Genomic DNA, 20,378 nt, shown 5'->3' with positions numbered 1-20,378 from the left:
CAGCATCGCCGCGCCGGTCTTGTCTCCGGGGGGTGAAGGCTCACACAGTCTTGCGTCGCCGGCTCTAGCGGTTCTAAAAGGTGGTCTTGTTGTTGGATCGGGTTTATGAGGTTTGTGGCTTGCGACTCTCTTAAGGCGGATGAGATCTTGATGAGGTCGATGAAGCTCTCCGCAGAGAGGTCAGAAAGTTGAAGGAAAGTGGTTTCGGTGGAGGCTCTGCGGGTTTGAGCTCCGGCGTAACGAGGGTTTCGGTGGCTGGTTCCGGCGGCTTCTCGAAGCGGTGACGGGTCAAGTCGAGCAAAGGAGACGCGTGTAGCGCTGATGTAAAATTCTAACACGTGTCCCCGCTCCTTCACGCGTGGGCCAAAAGAGAGACGTCCGGCCCGTCTAGGTGTGGCTTGGTTTGGTTGGGCTGTAGGCCCGATTAGGTTTGGTCGATCTTTGCCCTGCTGTTGTGGGCTTATGCTTTGTAATATGTGTTTGGGCTTAGTACCCTTCTTTTTAATAAAAAATATCCTTGGCGGAAAAAAAAAAAAAAAATCGGTACATGTATGCACAGACAAATACGTACTTATGAATTAGGAGGACACATGCAGGCCGCTAACAACATAGCTAATGGGATCTTAGAGATCAATTTAGTAATAATCAATGGGCAGACTATAAAAATATCAAACGGTCCTGCGTATCAAAACTTTATGTTAAATAATAGAGTTGTAGTTGAACAAAACAGCTAGATTACTATTTACTACTACTACTCGCTATTATAACTCGTTTTTAAAATGTATGTTATACGAAAAGATTTGGTCAGCATTATCACACAAAGAACGGGCAGAAAAAATAATAATTTAAAGTAAGACTAGAACAAAATATCTTACGCATTCTCTCAAGAACTTGAACAAAATCAAAGAGTATTATATTTAGATCCATAAGACCATATTTATTAACTGAATTTCTAACTATTATATGTTTGACATCCATTAATTTTCTCTTATCTTGAGCAAGTCACGGCTTGGTCGTCAAGAAATAAAAACAGTGCATATATAAAAACTCACATGAGTCTTTCACAAACTCCAATACCAACTATATATTAATATAAAAAGATATAAGCATAGAGATCTCTGCACATTCTTCGACAGTTTATACGGCAGACACCAAAAGAGTCTCTAAACCCTTTTTCACTTTTCAGCTTCTTCTTGATCCTGTTCAAGGTACATATCTACACATACCTGTATATATTCTCTGCTTTATATATTTATACATGTATATATATTTTCTATTATATAGTTCTGTGTTTTGTGTGGACAGAAGCTTCTGTGAAGCCTAGTTGTATTGACAGGACAGATCTTGGTTCAGGTTTCATCATTTTGTCAGATGTTCTTGAATAAAACAAGAAAGGCAGATCTTTAGGGTCTTCTCATGTTTGGTGAACTATTGATTGTGAAAGCCTTTGTTTTGTTTCCTTTGTGTTTTTTTTTGTTTCCTTCTTGGTCTGACCTTTATGTTCCCCATTTAGATATTACTCTCCCTTAAAGATCTCAACTCATAGATTTGGAAACTTACTGTTATGTCTCTCCTCTCTTGTTTAAACGCTTAGGATCATAAGGACACTGTGGAAAGTCTAATGGCTTCAGAGAGCGGCTTAAACGGAGATGGAAATATAGTAGAAGATGTTTCTGAGACCAAAAGAAGCAGAGAAGAAGACAAAGAAGTTAAGAAAACAGAGAAGAAGGAAGAACATGAGAAAACCAAAACGGTGCCATTTTACAAGCTATTTGCCTTTGCAGATTCCTTTGATATCCTCTTGATGATCCTCGGGACGCTTGGATCTATTGGAAACGGTCTCGGCTTCCCTATTATGACCGTACTGTTCGGAGATCTTATAGATGCCTTTGGCCAGAATCAGAACGATTCAAATGTTTCCGACAAAGTCTCCAAAGTAAAACCAAATAATGTGTTTGTGTCTTAATAAAGATTCATTTCAAGATTTGACTTGTGCTAATAACATCTATTAAATCACTCACAGGTAGCTCTGAAGTTTGTATGGCTTGGAATCGGTACTTTTGCGGCTGCTTTCCTCCGTAAGTTCTTGGATCTGCCAAAGATTAGTTAACCCTTTGGTAAACAGTAAAACAAAGTTTTTAACGTTCTTGATGTGTATGAATGTTCAGAGTTGTCTGGTTGGATGATATCTGGAGAGAGACAAGCAGCAAGAATAAGAAGCATGTATCTAAAGACAATATTAAGACAAGATATAGCCTTTTTCGACGTCGATACAAACACCGGTGAAGTTGTTGGAAGAATGTCCGGTGACACTGTACTAATCCAAGACGCTATGGGAGAAAAGGTACTCATATTAGTCAAACAAATAACATTTTTAAAGTTTCAAGATCCTTTGGTTTATTAGATTTTGAACAAAGGAAACGACGTTTTGGACAGGTGGGGAAAGCTATACAACTTCTATCAACATTTGTTGGAGGCTTTGTGATAGCTTTCTTAAAAGGATGGCTGCTAACACTAGTCATGTTGTCTTCAATTCCACTTCTTGTAATGGCCGGTGCTGGTTTAGCTATTGTCATTGCTAAGACAGCTTCTCGTGGACAAACCGCTTATGCCAACGCTGCTGTTGTAGTTGAGCAAACAATCGGTTCCATAAGAACGGTAACTAGGCTTACTCTATACACATTTGCTTAGCCAAAAAAAAAAACGATAAAAATTATTCGATCTTCATACTTTCCATAATCTTGATACGGTCGATCTTCTTGATTTCCCAATAATTTTTTTATATTTTTAATCAGGTTGCATCATTTACCGGAGAGAAACAAGCCATAAACAACTACAACAAACATCTTCTCACTGCTTATAAAGCAGGAGTCATTGAAGGTGGTTCAACTGGACTGGGACTTGGAACACTCTTTCTTGTAATCTTTTGTAGCTACGCTTTAGCGGTTTGGTATGGAGGAAAGTTGATTTTGGACAAAGGGTACACAGGAGGACAAGTTCTCAACATCATCATCTCTGTTTTAACTGGATCCATGTAAGAACCTCTCATCTTTTTGTGTTGTTTTAAGTTTCTTGCAACCCAATCTAAGACTTGTTTTTGTTCCTTTATTAGGTCGTTAGGCCAAGCATCTCCTTGCTTAAGCGCGTTTGCAGCTGGACAAGCCGCGGCTTACAAGATGTTTGAGACAATAGAGAGAAGACCTGACATTGATTCCTATAGTACAAATGGAAAAGTGTTGGATGACATCAAAGGAGACATTGAGCTTAAGGATGTCTACTTCACTTACCCTGCGAGGCCCGATGAGCAGATTTTTCGCGGTTTTTCGCTGTTTATCTCGAGTGGTACAACCGTGGCTTTAGTTGGACAGAGTGGGAGTGGGAAGTCTACCGTTGTGAGTCTAATAGAAAGGTTTTATGATCCGCAAGCCGGTGAAATTATCATAGATGGTGTTAACCTAAAAGAGTTCCAGCTCAAATGGATCAGAAGCAAGATTGGACTTGTGAGTCAAGAACCGGTTCTCTTCACTTCAAGCATCAAGGACAACATTGCCTACGGTAAAGAAGACGCTACAATAGAAGAGATCAAAGCAGCTGCAGAGCTTGCAAACGCTTCCAAGTTTGTTGACAAGCTCCCTCAGGGTTTGGACACAATGGTTGGAGAGCACGGCACTCAGCTTTCAGGAGGGCAGAAACAGAGGATCGCTGTAGCCAGAGCCATTCTAAAAGATCCGAGAATCTTGCTTTTGGACGAAGCAACAAGCGCGCTTGACGCAGAGTCAGAGAGAGTGGTTCAAGAAGCACTTGACAGAATCATGGTTAACCGGACTACGGTTGTAGTTGCTCACCGGTTAAGCACGGTGCGAAACGCGGATATGATCGCTGTGATCCACCAAGGAAAGATCGTGGAGAAAGGCTCTCACACGGAGCTGCTCAAGGACCCTGAAGGAGCTTACTCTCAGCTCATACGTCTTCAAGAAGAGAAGAAAGGTGAAGAGAATCCAACAGACGAGCAAAAGATGTCATCTATAGAATCATTCAAACATTCTAGTTTGAGAAAATCATCTCTAGGAAGGTCACTAAGCAAAGGAGGATCATCCAGAGGAAACAGCAGCCGCCACTCTTTCAACATGTTTGGTTTCCCATCAGGAGTCGAAGGAAACGACGTCACTCAAGATCAAGAAGAGGGTACTACAGAAGCTAAGACCAAACCAAAGAAAGTCTCAATCCGTAGAGTCGCAGCTCTAAACAAACCAGAGATTCCTGTTCTCATACTCGGTGCAATATCAGCAGCAGCTAACGGAGTTATACTTCCTTTATTCGGTATACTAATCGCAAGCGTCATCAAAGCTTTCTTCAAACCGCCTAAGGAGCTTAAAGAGGACACAAGCTTCTGGGCCATTATCTTCATGGCTCTTGGTTTCGCCTCCATCATAGCATACCCAGCGCAGACGTTTTTCTTCGCTATAGCTGGATGTAAACTTGTGAAGAGGATAAGAAGCATGTGTTTTGAGAAAGTGGTTCACATGGAAGTTGGATGGTTCGATGAGTCTGAGCATTCTAGTGGAACCATTGGAGCAAGGCTATCGGCAGACGCAGCGGCGATACGCGGTCTAGTGGGAGATGCTTTGGCTCAAATGGTTCAGAACTTGTCGTCTATATTGGCTGGTTTGATCATTGCATTTTTGGCTTGTTGGCAGTTGGCTTTCGTCGTCCTTGCCATGCTTCCTCTTATTGCACTCAATGGGTTTCTTTACATGAAGTTCATGCAAGGTTTCAGCGCTGATGCAAAGGTAAAAACTAGTTACTACTCTTCATATAAAATGGATCGGTAGTTGGAGAAATAATTAACTAATATATAAAAGGATATAGTCAAATCAATTTATCGACAATTGGTTGGTTTTAAGTTGAAAGCTCATGAACAAAAAACTATATCTCATTTTTGTAATCATTGGCAGAAAATGTATGGGGAAGCAAGCCAGGTGGCGAATGATGCGGTTGGGAGCATAAGAACGGTTGCTTCGTTCTGCGCAGAAGAGAAAGTGATGAACATGTACACCAAGAAATGTGAAGGTCCTATGAAGACAGGGATACGCCAAGGCATAGTCAGTGGTATTGGTTTCGGATTTTCCTTCTTTGTACTCTTCGCTTCCTACGCTTGCAGTTTCTACGTGGGAGCACGGCTTGTAGATGATGGCAAAACAACCTTCGATTCTGTTTTCAGAGTATGTATATACATAAAGCAAAAACACAACAGTTTAGATTATTTATATGTTTTTTTTTCTTGATTACTGTGATGTTTTTTTACAGGTTTTCTTCGCTTTGACAATGGCGGCTATGGCGATATCTCAGTCGAGTTCACTGTCTCCTGACTCAAGCAAAGCTGATATTGCTGCTGCTTCAATTTTTGCTATTATAGATAGAGAGTCCAAGATTGACCCAAGTGTGGAATCTGGAAGAGTGTTGGATACTGTTAAAGGAGACATTGAGCTTCGTCATGTTAGTTTCAAATATCCAGCAAGACCAAACGTTCAGATCTTCCAAGATCTTTGTCTAAGTATTCGAGCTGGAAAGGTTAGTTACTAGTGCATTATTTAATAATCAAAGACAGAACCTTAACTCTGTTTTTTGCTTGTCATTTTTTTCAGACCGTTGCCTTGGTTGGAGAAAGCGGGAGCGGGAAATCAACGGTGATCGCTTTGCTACAGAGGTTTTACGATCCAGACTCAGGTGAGATCACTCTCGACGGTGTAGAGATCAAGAGCCTGCGACTAAAATGGCTTAGACAACAAACGGGACTTGTGAGCCAAGAACCGATTCTGTTTAACGAAACAATCAGAGCCAACATTGCTTACGGAAAAGGTGGAGACGCGAGTGAATCTGAAATCGTATCTGCAGCTGAACTATCAAACGCCCATGGATTCATCAGTGGTCTACAACAGGTAAATAATAACTAGCTTTAGCGTTACTTGTGTTCCAAGGAATTAGGTAAAAAATGACCTAATATTGGTTTACTGATTTAGGGTTACGACACGATGGTGGGAGAAAGAGGGATTCAGTTATCGGGTGGGCAAAAGCAACGAGTGGCCATAGCGAGAGCCATCGTCAAGGATCCCAAAGTGTTGCTTCTTGATGAAGCAACGAGTGCTCTGGACGCTGAGTCTGAACGTGTGGTTCAAGATGCGCTTGACCGGGTTATGGTTAACCGGACTACAATTGTGGTGGCTCACCGGTTATCGACGATTAAGAACGCTGATGTAATTGCGGTGGTTAAGAACGGAGTTATCGTGGAGAAAGGGAAGCACGAGAGTTTGATTAATATCAAGGACGGGGTTTACGCTTCGTTAGTGCAGCTTCATCTGAGTGCAGCTTCTTAAATAAATGTCTTTATGTTCCCTAATTTTTATTTTGTTTTTTTGGTCAATTATGCTTTGTTATATATGACTGGTGAATCCTTTTTTTTTTTTTGTGATGTGTATCATGCGACAGTGTAATATATACAACTAGGTTAAGACCCGCGCCTTGCGCGGAATAAACATTATATTTATAAATTATTTTATATATTATATGTTTCTAACCTATTATGAAACAATAAATATATATTGAATAATTAAAAAGTCAGTAACTATTACCTATATAATTAAGTTGGTGCGAACATATAAATAAATTTTATTAATCTAAAAAAATATTTTTTTCTATTTGATATGGTATATAATTAAATTTAAATGATAGTAACATATATATATAGTATATTTTAATATTAATATTTATTAAATGATGCTTTTTGCTCATGTTTTTATTATTATTTGTATCTATTATAGCAAAAAATTTAAATTACTGATAACAAAACTTTCACTGTGGGATTAATAGTTTATGTAATTTCTAATATTTTTAAAAATTAATTTGTCAATATTTTTTCAAATTTTCTTTGTTAAAAGTAAATTTCAAAATTAAGATATTTATTTATTTTCTTATATGACATATAATTTAATATGCATATACATATATATTTTTATATATATATTATTTTTAATACTTATTAAATGACACTTTCAACTTATATGATTTTTTAATTATTTGTATCATGTCATAACAAAAAGTTTAAAGCATAGATCACAAAATTTGAATGTGAAACTTTTAATGGTTTTACTAATTTATACTCGTTTTTAAAAATTCAAAATACAACATATAAAGAATTTTTTTAATTTTTATTAAATGGTTACTATGATTGTTTAATTTATTTTAATAGTTTAAAATTAAACAAAATAATATAACATACACTTATTTTTATCAAATCTTTATTATTCAAAGTCATTAATTGTCATATATACTTTAGTCATATTAGGTAATTCCGTAATTTTATTTATGGAAATAATGAAGCACATTAATAATGTATTTATGGTTAGTTTAATAAAAAGTTTATTATATATTTAGATGGACTAACATATTTCTCTAAGGATTCTAAGAATCATTCTAGTGATGACATGTGGCTACAAAAAAATGTTGTAATGCTTCTCAAATATTGGGGGTGATTGGTTGAGTTGTAACTTTAGAAATTTACTTTAGAATTTTGTCTGTAGGATTTTTTGATTTAGCTTTAAGAGCTGTACCTTTAAAATTTCCTACAGCCAAAAAGATGGAGCTTTAGAAAATAAGACTTTTATAGCTAGTTTTTTTTGTTTTTTGGCTGTAGCTTTAATTTTTTGGTTGTAGCTTTAAAAAGTAATGTAAAGCATGATTGGTGATTTTAAAGCTGTAGATAAAAATTAAAGCTAAAGTCACTTGCTAAATCCCAACCAATCACCCCCATATATAGGGGATTTGAGATTGAATGACTATACAAATACTCCTATCATGTTGGATTCAAGAAAACATGTTGGAGTCACTAATTAGCAAAACATGTGAAAAAATGTATATTGCCATCAAACAATGCATTTATGCAAAGATAAATCGCCTTGGAGGATCCTCTTTGTTAAAGCAAAGCATTATTAAATCTATCCATGATATCCGCCTGGGCGTATATTCTCTTATACCTGTTCAATGACTTGCTTGGAGCATACTAGTTTAATATGACTGAACTTGAAACTTGGCTTTCTTTTATTGGTTCTTCTTTATATAAAACACTTATCCAAAACTAAACCAAAATCTTATAAAAAATTATCCAAAATCTAATCTTGTTATCAAATTTTTGATCTCTCTTCACAATCCAAATACTGCTATATTTAAGTATACTTAGTCAAATTATTTTATGATCCAAATGATTTATATATCCGATTAATTTTTAATTAAATAATCAATTTTAATTTTAATAAATCTGTTTTGGACAAATATATTTTAATCTAAATAACTTAAACTCAATCTAAAACCTTAAAAATCTTAGCCTAAAATGTAAATTGGCCATAGAAGTATGTAAATCTCAATGGACTATATATTATATCCATGCCGGATCTGGCACAACCCTATAAAACATATGTATTAGTTTCTAAAAAAATTTGGAAGTTATATCTATCTAATACTAAAAGGGATATATAAGCATCATTTAGACTGTCCACGTCATATGAAAAAATCAACCAATAAAGGGGTTTTAATTTGCCATGTCAGCTCACATTCTCTTCTTCATCGGGATGAATTCGTCGATCTATATATCCAGTTCCGTTCGTTTTAAGTTTTAACCTAATATACTGCTCACCTCTCTTTCTTTACAACCTTAATTATGTGATTAAGTTGCCCTTCTGTCTACCACTCCTTCAGTTTTCTTTATTAACTAAGCCACAAATCTGTCAAAACAATTGAAAAGAAAGATGATCGTTCTGCTCCCAGAACAGAATTGATTATAATTTCCCTTATTAACCTGTCAATCAGTTACGCCATATGCCATGGCAGAGGAAGATCTTGAATGTGGTCGGTGGTGCTTCGTGGAGCTTCTTAGGGTGTGATCAAGTTGTGGAATCCACTATCCAGAAGTAACAAATTAATTTTTGCGTCTCAGTTTGGTTTGTATTTGGAACTCTAAACCTCAACTCATGTAATTTTTTTTGTCTTTCACCTACAAAACTTTGTTTCATCGTGATTTACAGGTGCAGAGATTCATATATGGAGTTTCTGATGCAGATTGCCTAAAAGAGGAAATACATTACTGTCATATGGAATAGCTTGAATCACGTTCAGTGTAACATCAATGAAACTCTCATCAAACAAATATGTGATTACTGATTCTATTATTAAGAAAAGAAATATGATCAAGATTAGTTACTATTATATTTAACAATAATCTGAGTTTCTCTGCAGCTGATGCAGGTTTCAAGTGGTCTCTCTTGGTTACAAGTGTCTCAACATAGGTATAACAAAGTAGACACTTTTGGTTATTGTTAGGGGGTGAACTCAGGTTATAAAAACATCAAATAAAGACACATTTTGTTTGTTTGTAGTTTATTGAGATGTTTTAACAATTCAATAATAAGATTGAGATTTGTTTTTGATGTATTTGACTGGGAAGCATGGTTGCGAAAGCATCGAAATCTAACTCTTGATTATGGCAAGGCAAGTGAAAAATAAAGTTTTTTAAGAGCTCTTATCTTATCACTAACAATTTGGACATTACATGGTGATTTGGTTAGTGCCAAATTACTTTTTTTTGCTTCAGGTTTGCTCCTTGATTTGATGAATGAATTAATTGGCTGATCATACGGACTCATCTCTAAAGGAGTAAACAAACGACTTGGTAGCAAGCAACCAAGTAGATCTCATTACAGGACAAGTCCCATGCAGATATACAACAGCTGTTCCTTCTGCCAAAAAGGAACACAAAGAAGCCAATATGAATATCGAGAAAACAACATGTGAAGTGAATGCTTAAAATTAGAATAGTCTTTCTTCCTTGATGACCTGCTCGAGAACGGGACTCCTTGAGGGAAGAAAGATGCAGCGACCGAATTGTCCAACCTCTGCATTTATCAGGGAAACAAAGGCAGAGCGGTTAGAGCCGGTATAGTGCCTGCATTGGTTAAGATTCTAAGTGACTCGAGCAGCCACAGGATGGTTGATGAAGCTTTTACTATACTCTCGGTCCTTGCAAGTAACCTAGACGCTAAAACAGCGATAGTAAAAGCGAATACTTTGCCTGCATTGATAGGTATTCTCCAGACGGGTCAAGCTAGAAACAGAGAGAACGCAGCAGCTATATTGCTTTCGCTGTGTAAGAGAGACAATGAGAAACTGGTGGCGATAGGTAGACTCGGTGCGGTTGTGCCGTTGATGGATCTGACGAAGAACGGAACAGAGAGAGGCAAGATGAAAGCTACGTCCTTTGCTCCTTTCATTTTTGCTGCAGCTTCTTCATCTTCCTCGCAGGTAAGTAAGTAAGTCAGAGATAAACTGAAAGATGGGGCGTGTCCGTACCAAGACCGTGAAGAAATCATCTCGCCAAGTGATCGAGAAGTACTACTCTCGCATGACACTCGACTTCCACACCAACAAGAAGATCCTCGAAGAAGTTGCCATCATCCCTTCCAAGAGGCTCCGCAACAAGATCGCTGGATTCTCCACCCATTTGATGAAGAGGATCCAGAAGGGACCAGTCCGTGGTATCTCGCTCAAGCTTCAAGAGGAAGAGCGTGAGCGTCGCATGGACTTTGTCCCCGATGAGTCTGCTATCAAGACCGATGTGATCAAGGTCGACAAGGAGTCTTGAAATGCTTGTGTCCCTTGGAATGACTGACACTCCCGGCTTCTCTGAAGTCGAGACTCACGCTCCTGCACCTGCTTTTGGCAGGCCATCCAGAAGGTTCTGAGGAGTTTGCTCTTTATTATCAGTCAATCGAAATGATGTTGCTTTTTCAATCTTAGGGACACAAGAGTTGCAGTTCTTTCAGTATTTATGTCTTTTGATTCGAGACTTATGTCTGAAACTGAAAGTTAGACTCTCTTTTTTTTTCTAAAAAAAATATTTGAAAAAAAAATAAGAGGAAAGCTACGTCATTGTTAGATCTTCTTTGTAAAGCATGCCAATAATATTATTAGTGGTCTGACAAAATAAAATAAGGTTCGTCAAGCTCTCATTTTTTTATGAAAAGTTTGTTGGCTATTTATTCAATTATTATGTTAATATTTTGTTCAATTGATGATTTGATTTTTTGGATACTAACTCCATTTTGTGGAATCGAATCTTGAGATGGTGAGCTAAAAGGGTTTTCGAGAATCGAACTCTTTTTTTGCTTGCTGTGTATTTATTTGTAATAAAATTTGGGAATAATGACTAATTAGCTTTGAGATTGTTATTTGTGTTTCTGGTTCATGAATTTCTATTTTTTTTGTTGCTTTTCAAATTCAACGCGAGTTGGTGGTTGTCCTTCTGAACAAGGTTAACTTGGACCACAAGCAATATTTGTAAATAGAGGGATCCCGTAAATAAATGATTTAACATAATAATTGGTTCGATACCAAAGTTGGTGTTGTTTCGATAGGCAAGTAGAGGTGGACCACATGTGCATGTCCTAATAAACCGGTGTGCTTACTGGAATCTCTGGAGGTATCAAAACTTTCAAACAACATTACCTCATAAATTTATATATAACAAAATCGTTCATAAAAATCTAATGATGTTGTGACTAATTAGATTTTATTAATTTGAAATTCTTAACAAGATAATATACTGTTATGATATGAATTGTCTTAAGGCTTGACCCAATTCTAAGGTTAACCGATAAAAATAGTTCAAACAGCGCAAATCATGTAGATTATGCATATTAAGTAAAAGAAGTGTAGATCAACCACACTATGTGGAAGAGATCCAGATCAATCAAATCGAGAACTTTTATTATAGTTTTAAATGATAAAACTGTTCAAACGATATAAATCAGATATTTAAATAATAAAGTAATTAAAACATAGAATATATAAATACAATATAGTGTATTTATAATGTTTTAAATAATAAAATAATTAAAGCATAGAATATATAAATATAGTGTATTTATGATTTTTCTTTAAATTAATATCTATTATAATGTTTTATATAAAATGTAAAGTCATTATATTGGTCACCACAACTTATTCTTTTTGAAAATTGTATAACTTATAAATACATAATTTGTAAAATAGTAATTGAGGAAAGATCATATATACTTTTTTTAATTATATGCTTAGTAGAAACATGTACCTGTGAAAGATATTTAACATTTCTAACATACCTTCCATCTTATGTAAAACTTATATTATACACCGACTGTAAAACTTTCACAACAAGTCAACTAAGTATCTATGTTCACAAAGCTGAAAAGCATAAGTAATCATAAATATAAAATTATTGTGGTGACAAACATTATCTACAGAGACAAGATAAAATCAAAATTTAATGCATGATTTCGAGCAAAAAAAAATCCCTATACAATTCAAAGGATAATCTTCAAGAAACCCAACTAAAAGCAACATTTCGATTGTATTTCAAACAGTTTTTGTATTCTGAAATTAGTCTTGGTATTTTAAAAAAAAAACTAATAAATACAATTTTATTACAGTTTAGAAAATCCAAAATAAAATTACATTCAATATTCAAACAACCAGAATCAGTCCATGTCATTTTTTCCATTCTCATACTAAATGTTAGGCATAAATTGTTTTTGTAAAATTGTTAACATTTAAAAATAAATTATCCGCGCGTAGCGCGGAAAACGATCTAGTATGAATAATGTCTCTAAAATTATGCCAAACAAATTTATTAGAGTTCTTAAAAAATATTTATAGCCTTCGAAATCTTAAATTCGGTCATGGTTTATCGGCCTAATAACAACTTAGGCCAATCTAACACTAAAGTCGTTAAAACAACGTCACTTCACATGTATGTTTTGTTGATGCACGTGTAAAAACAAAACTGATTAATCAAAATAAGTCTAAAAACCCTAATTGGACGCCATAAATCTACAAAGTAATCAAAGCCTGAATCTTTTTTTTTGATAAAGAATCAAAGCCTGATTCATGATAATTTATCATTGATTGGGCGCATGGATGAGTTTGGTTATTTGAGCTATTGAGTAGAAACAAAGAGTCGGATCCGAGCTGGTTTGTCGTTGATCATCGATTAGTAATCTTCTTAAGTGGTGAATACAACTTATAATCCACTCTCACCGATCGTTATTTCATATCAAGTGGTTTTGTATAGGGTATTAGATTAGCTGAATTTATTGGCGAACATTCTTGGCAATTATCTAATGAAAGTTTTACTTCTTTTTTTTGTCATCCGATGGATTAATATTAATTTTAAACGTCAACATATACTCAAAGCCGGCAAAGATTTAGAACCTTTACCTTTTTGAAGCCAATAGCCTGCGTGTTAAATGAAAACACCCGGAGTCAAAGGGTTGAAGCTAACAAAACTCCAGAAACTTATAAAGACTAAAGGAGAAAAAGGATAGCCAAGCAAACTGGAGCACCAATGGTGAATTTAACTTCATATCAAGTGAAACAGTTAAACCAAATATTAAAGTCAGTGACCAATGGTGTGATTGTTCGACCCGCCGAAAGAATATCTCGACCCAAGATTGGTTTGTTTCACAGCTATTTGTTTTTCGATTTTCTTTTATTCTTTTCCTTTTTGGGTATTACCGAGGAGAATAATCAGAGTGAGTTCAGAATGTATGTACTATCATCGTAAACGAAAAACGATTTTTTTTATAAAATAAATAACTTAAACTGACGATGGATTTACATACGACAAAAACTTTTTTCTTGGCATTACTTTTAATGAACACACAAGTAGACTTAAACATCAGTAGTGGTAAGCTCTTGAAATCTTCAGTCTTCTGACGGTAGATAAAAACATTCTACAAAACAAAACACAAAATATACAAATATTTAATTTCTACAGAACATTCTAATTAAATAAGGAAATAAAGATATCAATGGAGGAACAAGAATACGTACTCCCACGGAACATCACCAACCATCATCCAGTCACCTTCCTTGTCCGCGTATGTTAGCACATGACTCTTCTGGCCGCACATCTCTTCTTCGTCAGCCCCTGTTTCCATTTTGATGTTTCAGTTTTCATCATAAACTTTAAGCTATGATGAGATAATAACTTTGGCAAACAAAAAAAACCTATGAAATAGTAATAGGCGCAAGTATTTTTAGTTCTGTTAATTTATCAATCAATTTCTTATGGGGAAACGATTTCAAAACGGCTTAAAAGAAAGAAAAAGCTAGTGAATAATTAGAAAACTTTACATATATCGACATCTTTTCTACATATACTTACAGAGAATGGATGCGTTGAACATGAAATCTAGGGTTCTGATCAACTCATGGTAGCCATTAAGAGACATGAGATCGATCTTTCTCCCAATTGGAACTCCCTCCATGTTCACTTTCACGTAGAAGCTCCCTACGCTGTTACACTCGTTCTCTTCTTCCTCCTCCTCAGCCACCGCAACCTTATACTCTGCCGTCGGATCTACAACAGAATACCCGTAACCACCGTTGAAATATGGCGTCCCTGAGGATGCCCCGAAACTGAGTCCGAGCCTTAGATCCGTGCTTAGGTTTCGTGTACTTGAAGAGGGACCGTATGGGTTGCTCTTACTGGTACTCTCTATAGAAGAAGACGACGAAGAACTTCTTCCTCTTCCCATATCTATCTATCTTTCAATTTTGTTTTCCCTTTTTTTTATTTTCTTTTTTAGGTGAGACAAATGAGCAATGAGCCGCCATGCTTGGTATGTACGTGTCTCTTTATATAGAAGATCTAGACTGGGAATTTCAATTTATTTTATTATAGTTTGGCGTGGTCTTCGTATTTTGGTTTATAAAATAAATACACAGTCACAAGTACAAATGCGACAGTGGAATGACGAGACAGCGTCCGCTAAAGTTGTTGTTAGTGTAGCAGACAGAAACACGTGTCAAATGTTGATTCGGTTAATGTGCTGGTTATGATTTTGTGGGTTCGGGGTTCTCTCTAAAACTAAAATGTATGGCTAACGTAAACAATTGACGAACAAGTTAGTGGAAGCAAAAAATCCGTATCAAGCGGACGGTTTCCAATCTAATTTTCAGATTGATTATCGTTAATTATTCTAGTAACTATGTTCACTAGGTTGATGTGACGAGTACGAATGTTCTTTAATATATTTTACTATTGAAAAATATGCGATTCTATATTTAGGACATGCATTAAGAATTTATCAAAATGTACCTTTCACAGATTATGTTATTAATTAAATGATTTTTTAAATAAAGTTGAGAATATGTGAGTCTTTCATTTGAGAAATTCTCACATAAGTCTCACATTTATTAAAAAGGTTTCAGCTAATTGTTAATATGACTTTTTAGAGATTTCTTTTGAGAAATTTCCAATGTGGATGATCTTATCATTTACCATATATTAGTTCGAAACAGGATCATAAACAATTTTATTTATTTTGTATTTAACGGTTGACTATAGATTTGTTCCCGGTATAAGAGCTAACCAAACATGAAATCATAGAATTTTAGTTAAATAACATTCTATTAAACATAATTGGCTTTAACGGACCGTTGCAAATGGTGAATCCGATCAAAACATGGCCATTATAATGATGTAAATCGTACGTAACATCTTAGTAAGAAGAGAAGTTGTTACACGTAATCATAAATAAGTAAGTAGAAAGAATTGAAAGTTTGAAAGAAAAAGGCAAAGGAAGAAGAGAGGGGGCATGATGAGTAATGAATGGTTCACCTTAAAGGGAGGACCTAATGAGAGTTCCTTTGTCTATGGGACTTAAGGAGACGTCACAATTCTTATATTTGCAAGCACGAGAAAAAGGAGACATACATACGACACGACGACCAATGACTACATTTGTCATTTCCCACGTGGCACTTTTGTTTTCACGTGGACTCCCTACAACATGTCAGCATGTACATTGTGTTGAAAGTAGAACTATGTAATGAATCAAATTATGTTAGAAAAACATGCAAGACGAGATGCAAGTGTGGCTTGGTTCGGTTCAGTCAAATGTGTACGTTATACAGATTTTACTATGGTTGGTATAATAGTTTTTTTTTTGCTAAATTGGTCGGTATAATAGTTAATGTACTCATGTACAAAAAAAAATACTTATACGTATTTCATAGATTACTCTGAGTTTTCGCTCGGGATTGTTAGCTTAGTGTAGACTGATTATAGCTTTTTTTTGGGTTTGTTCAACCGGGGAAAAGGTTTTCAATTTGTTGGTTTCAAAGTAGCTAGTGTGATTTACAAGAGATTAATGGATAGAATATTTGTTGGAGATCTTCAGAAATGTACGAAGAATATAACCAATTGGGGATCTTATAAAGCAGCTAAAAATGATACAATAATTCCCATACAATAGGTAGAATTATCGGATGCAAAATCATCGTGTAATATTTTTTATAGTTTATAATAGCATATTTACCAATATTAAAAAGTAGCTAATGTGACTAAACTACAATCATATTCAATTATACTTTGAGCAAGAATTCAACAAAAAAAGTAACTAAATGGCCACATTGATAAAAAATATTATCTAAAACTACACATATATTATTTATGATATGATATATAATTAGATTCTACAACTTAATCTTTGTATATTCAGTTTTATATGCTTTGCATGAAAATAAAACATTGATTATTTACAAATCAATTTGTTTATTTTTAATTTAGATATTTCTATATCAAACCCCAGTTAGCTTTGGTTTGGCTTGAACCATGTAAACAAAATTGAGACTCATACGCACACCACAAATTGGAGCTGAAACTTATACTCAGCTTGATTACTCTCAATTTGTTCGAGTTCTACTCTTCGTAGTCAATTAACTTGAAGAAGAATATGGACTTACTTGGAACCAATTGATTTTGGAGAATATTACAAAGGAGAGAGTTGTTCCCTAACAACACTACATAACTGCCTCCGCCTCCTATCTGTCCCCTCCTTTTTTCTATATTTTCCTTACCAAAAATAATATCCCTCGAATTTTCTAGCATACATAAAAGTATATGTATATACATTATTCTACAAAAGAATGCCTACTATAATTTCGGTAATTATTATTTAACTAGAAACGCATTTTATTGGAAACATACATACATAGTTCAAGTACTTTAATCATATATTTCTTTATTTATGCGCTAATTTTGAGAACCTAACTTTACTGCGTTGTGGTTGCTTGTCAGTCAAAACTAGGGCTTGCTTTTCAAGATGCGTGATTGCATTTGCATGTCTCATGGCTTTTATTTTCTAGCCCCTCTTGTTAGACTAATCATAGCCTTTTGTTTTCTCCTTTGCTTTAAGATTACTGAAACAGTAGAACTTTTTCACTGAATATATTACATGTATTTTCCATTGAATTTTGAAATTGTCACTCAATCATTTTCCTTACCAAATGATTTTAAACAAACCTATTAGTTACAAAATACGTTAACAGGAATATACAACTACCTATTTCATGCTAAACAAATGTATCAAAATTAAATTTTGTCTGAGTCAAACATTTTTTACTATTTTAAGCGAAACCATCTATTAAGAAACAAAAATATTGAACGAAGTCCAACTAACAGGGAAATACTGACATGTCTTCCTAATTACCGAGTCAGGTAAAGTGTATTATGAAGCTTAATGCGTTTATGAATTATAAATAAAACTCTATAAAGTTTTGTTAAAATACGTGCATGCGTGCGGTGCGGATATAGAGTCGAGATGTTACGTGCGTGTCTTTTTATAGATACTATATAATATTCATCAAAATCCTTAAAATGCTTGGATTACGCACGCAATTCATGAATTGTAGTATATAGATTTACCAAATCTTGAAATGATTTAGAGTTTCTTACAAAGCAAACCTTCGTTAGAAACTTAGAATCATGACTCTGGATTTAATTGATTTTTACAAACCAACCATCGTTAGAAAGGATTGTATCATGGGCTTGGTCACCTTCTCATAAAGGCAAGCAGGCTCGACTCAACTCTAATTTGGGCTATATATGTGCTGAGTTCTTTTCTTTTCTTGCAAATTAAACCTTACTGATATACGTTATAGATTTTGTTAATAATATAATTAATGGTTGTAACTCATAAGAAAATCTGAATAAGTAGAGAGAGTTTTTCTATGCTGGACTAACATGCGCAGAACAAGCATAAGATGTGTTCTATAATGTTCACCGAAAATAAATGGTTCCTGTAACTCCAAATGTGGTGTTATATTTAGTGGTCCATATGTACATAGCAGAGGCAATTTTTAAAACTCTACTTCTGTATGATGTATTTAAAATATCAAATATGACATGTTATTATGGATGTTTATCATAAAATACTGAATAACTATTTCGTGTTTGTTAAATAGAACTGAAATAATAAATGATGCATATGAACGCTTCTCACCGGGTATTTGGGGACGGATCTTCTAAACGCTGTAAACGGTGACGTTTAATTAAGTTTTCACACAGGACGACCGTCTCCGTTTGTAGCAATTGGAAACGATAAGCAGATTAGGACACGTGTTCCCACCTCAATCGTACGGTGATCGAATATAATGTAACTAGGTGTTTTGTCCGCGATGCGAACTTAAACATTTTCATAAATTTTTGAAAAGTTCTTTGTACGCAAGTTCTTTGTACACTATATTCATTACTAAAATAAATTTTAAAATAACTTAATGTTATATTTTTAATTATATAATTAAAAAAATTTATTTGATTAATATTTAATTATATAATTTATGTTTTTAACGTTTTACTAAAATACTTTTTCAGATAACAATACAATATATATAGTAATTATCTTTTTTGATTATATTTTTAGATTTTGGATAATTCAATATTCTATTTTTAATTATATAATTAAGAATTTTATTTAATTAATATTTAGTTATTTAATTTATGTTTTTAACTTTTTAGTTAAAGACTTTTTCAGATAACAATACAATATATACAGATGTTATCTCTTTTTTAAATTATATTTTCAGATTTTGGATAATTCTTACTATTCTTAATATTAATCAATTATCTAATCAAAATTAATTAAAATTTCGTTTTTATTTTTTATTTTATTTATACATTTTATTCATTAAGGGTATAAACGACATTAACCCGTCTAACTTTTAACGTGAGAGCTCCATTACGAAAATTATTTTTATTTTATTTATACATTTTATTCATTAAAGGTATAAACAATATTAACCATCTATACTATTAAAGCAGGATCCTATTGTCATAATTACCTTAGGGGCATGTTTCTTTCACTAACATTGCATGTTTCATTAAGGGCAATTAAGTAATATTAATAACAAATCTATATTGGGTCATTATTTTTGGATCCAGCCCAAATCAAATCTCTCTTGGGCCATTTGGACCTATTAAAAAATCAGATTCAATTCTCACTTTTTTTTCTTCCTTTGGGCCATTGAGTCCAAGTTCAAATAATTTTTTTTAACTATTCTTAATTATTATTTTTTTATTTTCTTAATATAATTTAAGCATTCATAAAAATAATTGAATTTTTTTATTGAAAAGTATAAATCTTTATTAAAAGTATATAATTTTTTAATTAAAATATTAACCCCATAATAAAATTAATTTATCAGAGTTATACCAACTTAATTCATTAAAAAAATAAAGTTTAATTTTTTTAACATAAATAATCATTTAAAATGAAATACGATAAATAAAGATAATTTTTTTAAATCTTTTATAAAATAAAACACAAATATATGAAAATGTGACATTTACTAAATATTTGTCAATTGAAAAAAAAAAAACAAAAATAAACCCGCGTTTTGAAAGCGCGGGTCAAAATCTAGTTCTAACTTACGAGCGACAACGATGAAGATAACGTTACGATCGAGAAAAACCATTTCACAGATGATCCAGCAAAGTTGGGTAATTTCATATCTGAGCTATCGCTAGAAGAGATTCGACGACGTGAGCAGATTCGGACGGAGAACGGTGAAGAACTGGATTCCGATTAGGAATCTGGAGGATTTTACGCTCTCCCCACGATCACAGAGAAGAAAAGGAGTGAGAGAGACACATCGGACAAAGGACACTGTCACGGCGGAAGAGGGGAATGAGAGTTGACAGGAGGAAAAATGTCTACGAAGAAGAGATGTCAGGTGCTTTTTTGTTGTGGTGCTGGAAGTTTCGGAAACTCTTTTCATGGGATTATGCACTGAAACAGAGAACTTCTTTCGTGCAAGGGAAGAAGCCTTCCCTGCAAAGATGGAACATGGAGGCTACAATACATCTACACCTGATGTTTTTGTTCTGTTTGAAGCTGCTTCAAAGCTGACATTTGTCGGTTTGGTGAGATCATTCGGAATGTTGTTCAGTGGTGGAGTGTTCCAAGCTTGTTAGAGATTTCTGGATGCTTCTTCTCTTCTTGTAGTTGCAA

General features: G+C 34.4%; 2 protein-coding genes and 1 pseudogene across 4 annotated transcripts; 2 read left to right on the top strand and 1 right to left on the bottom strand.

Moving 5' to 3' along the window:
* Window positions 1-1,041: 1,041 nt before the first annotated feature.
* Window positions 1,042-6,461, top strand: LOC106450542 (ABC transporter B family member 4-like). Of its 3 annotated transcripts, XM_048778855.1 has the most exons (12): window positions 1,042-1,208; window positions 1,285-1,353; window positions 1,595-1,936; window positions 2,024-2,078; window positions 2,169-2,344; window positions 2,437-2,658; window positions 2,796-3,034; window positions 3,113-4,790; window positions 4,956-5,222; window positions 5,308-5,571; window positions 5,646-5,939; window positions 6,021-6,461. In XM_048778855.1, exons 3-12 carry the CDS (start codon window positions 1,622-1,624, stop codon window positions 6,372-6,374), a joined length of 3,864 nt encoding a protein of 1,287 aa, XP_048634812.1. In that variant the 5' UTR covers window positions 1,042-1,208; window positions 1,285-1,353; window positions 1,595-1,621; the 3' UTR covers window positions 6,375-6,461. The 3 variants fall into 3 exon arrangements, with proteins under 3 accessions (XP_048634812.1, XP_048634810.1, XP_048634811.1); XM_048778853.1 differs by lacking the exon at window positions 1,285-1,353 and having other exon boundaries at window positions 1,043-1,208; XM_048778854.1 differs by lacking the exon at window positions 1,042-1,208 and having other exon boundaries at window positions 1,306-1,423.
* Window positions 6,462-10,282: 3,821 nt separating this feature from the next.
* Window positions 10,283-10,908, top strand: LOC106454484 (annotated as a pseudogene).
* Window positions 10,909-11,066: 158 nt separating this feature from the next.
* On the bottom strand, window positions 11,067-15,145 carry LOC106454444 (auxin-responsive protein IAA20). The gene is made up of 3 exons (XM_013896563.3): window positions 14,249-15,145; window positions 13,915-14,011; window positions 11,067-13,814 (listed from the first exon to the last, which is right to left on the bottom strand). Exons 1-3 carry the CDS (start codon window positions 14,619-14,621, stop codon window positions 13,760-13,762), a joined length of 525 nt encoding a protein of 174 aa, XP_013752017.1. The 5' UTR covers window positions 14,622-15,145; the 3' UTR covers window positions 11,067-13,759.
* Window positions 15,146-20,378: the final 5,233 nt, after the last annotated feature.

The sequence above is a fragment of the Brassica napus genome, chromosome A4 (genome assembly GCF_020379485.1).
Source record: "Brassica napus cultivar Da-Ae chromosome A4, Da-Ae, whole genome shotgun sequence".
NCBI classification, from domain to species: domain Eukaryota; kingdom Viridiplantae; phylum Streptophyta; class Magnoliopsida; order Brassicales; family Brassicaceae; genus Brassica; species Brassica napus.
The sequence above is the reverse complement of the archived record's forward strand: the minus strand, read 5'-3'. Positions and strand labels throughout refer to the sequence as shown.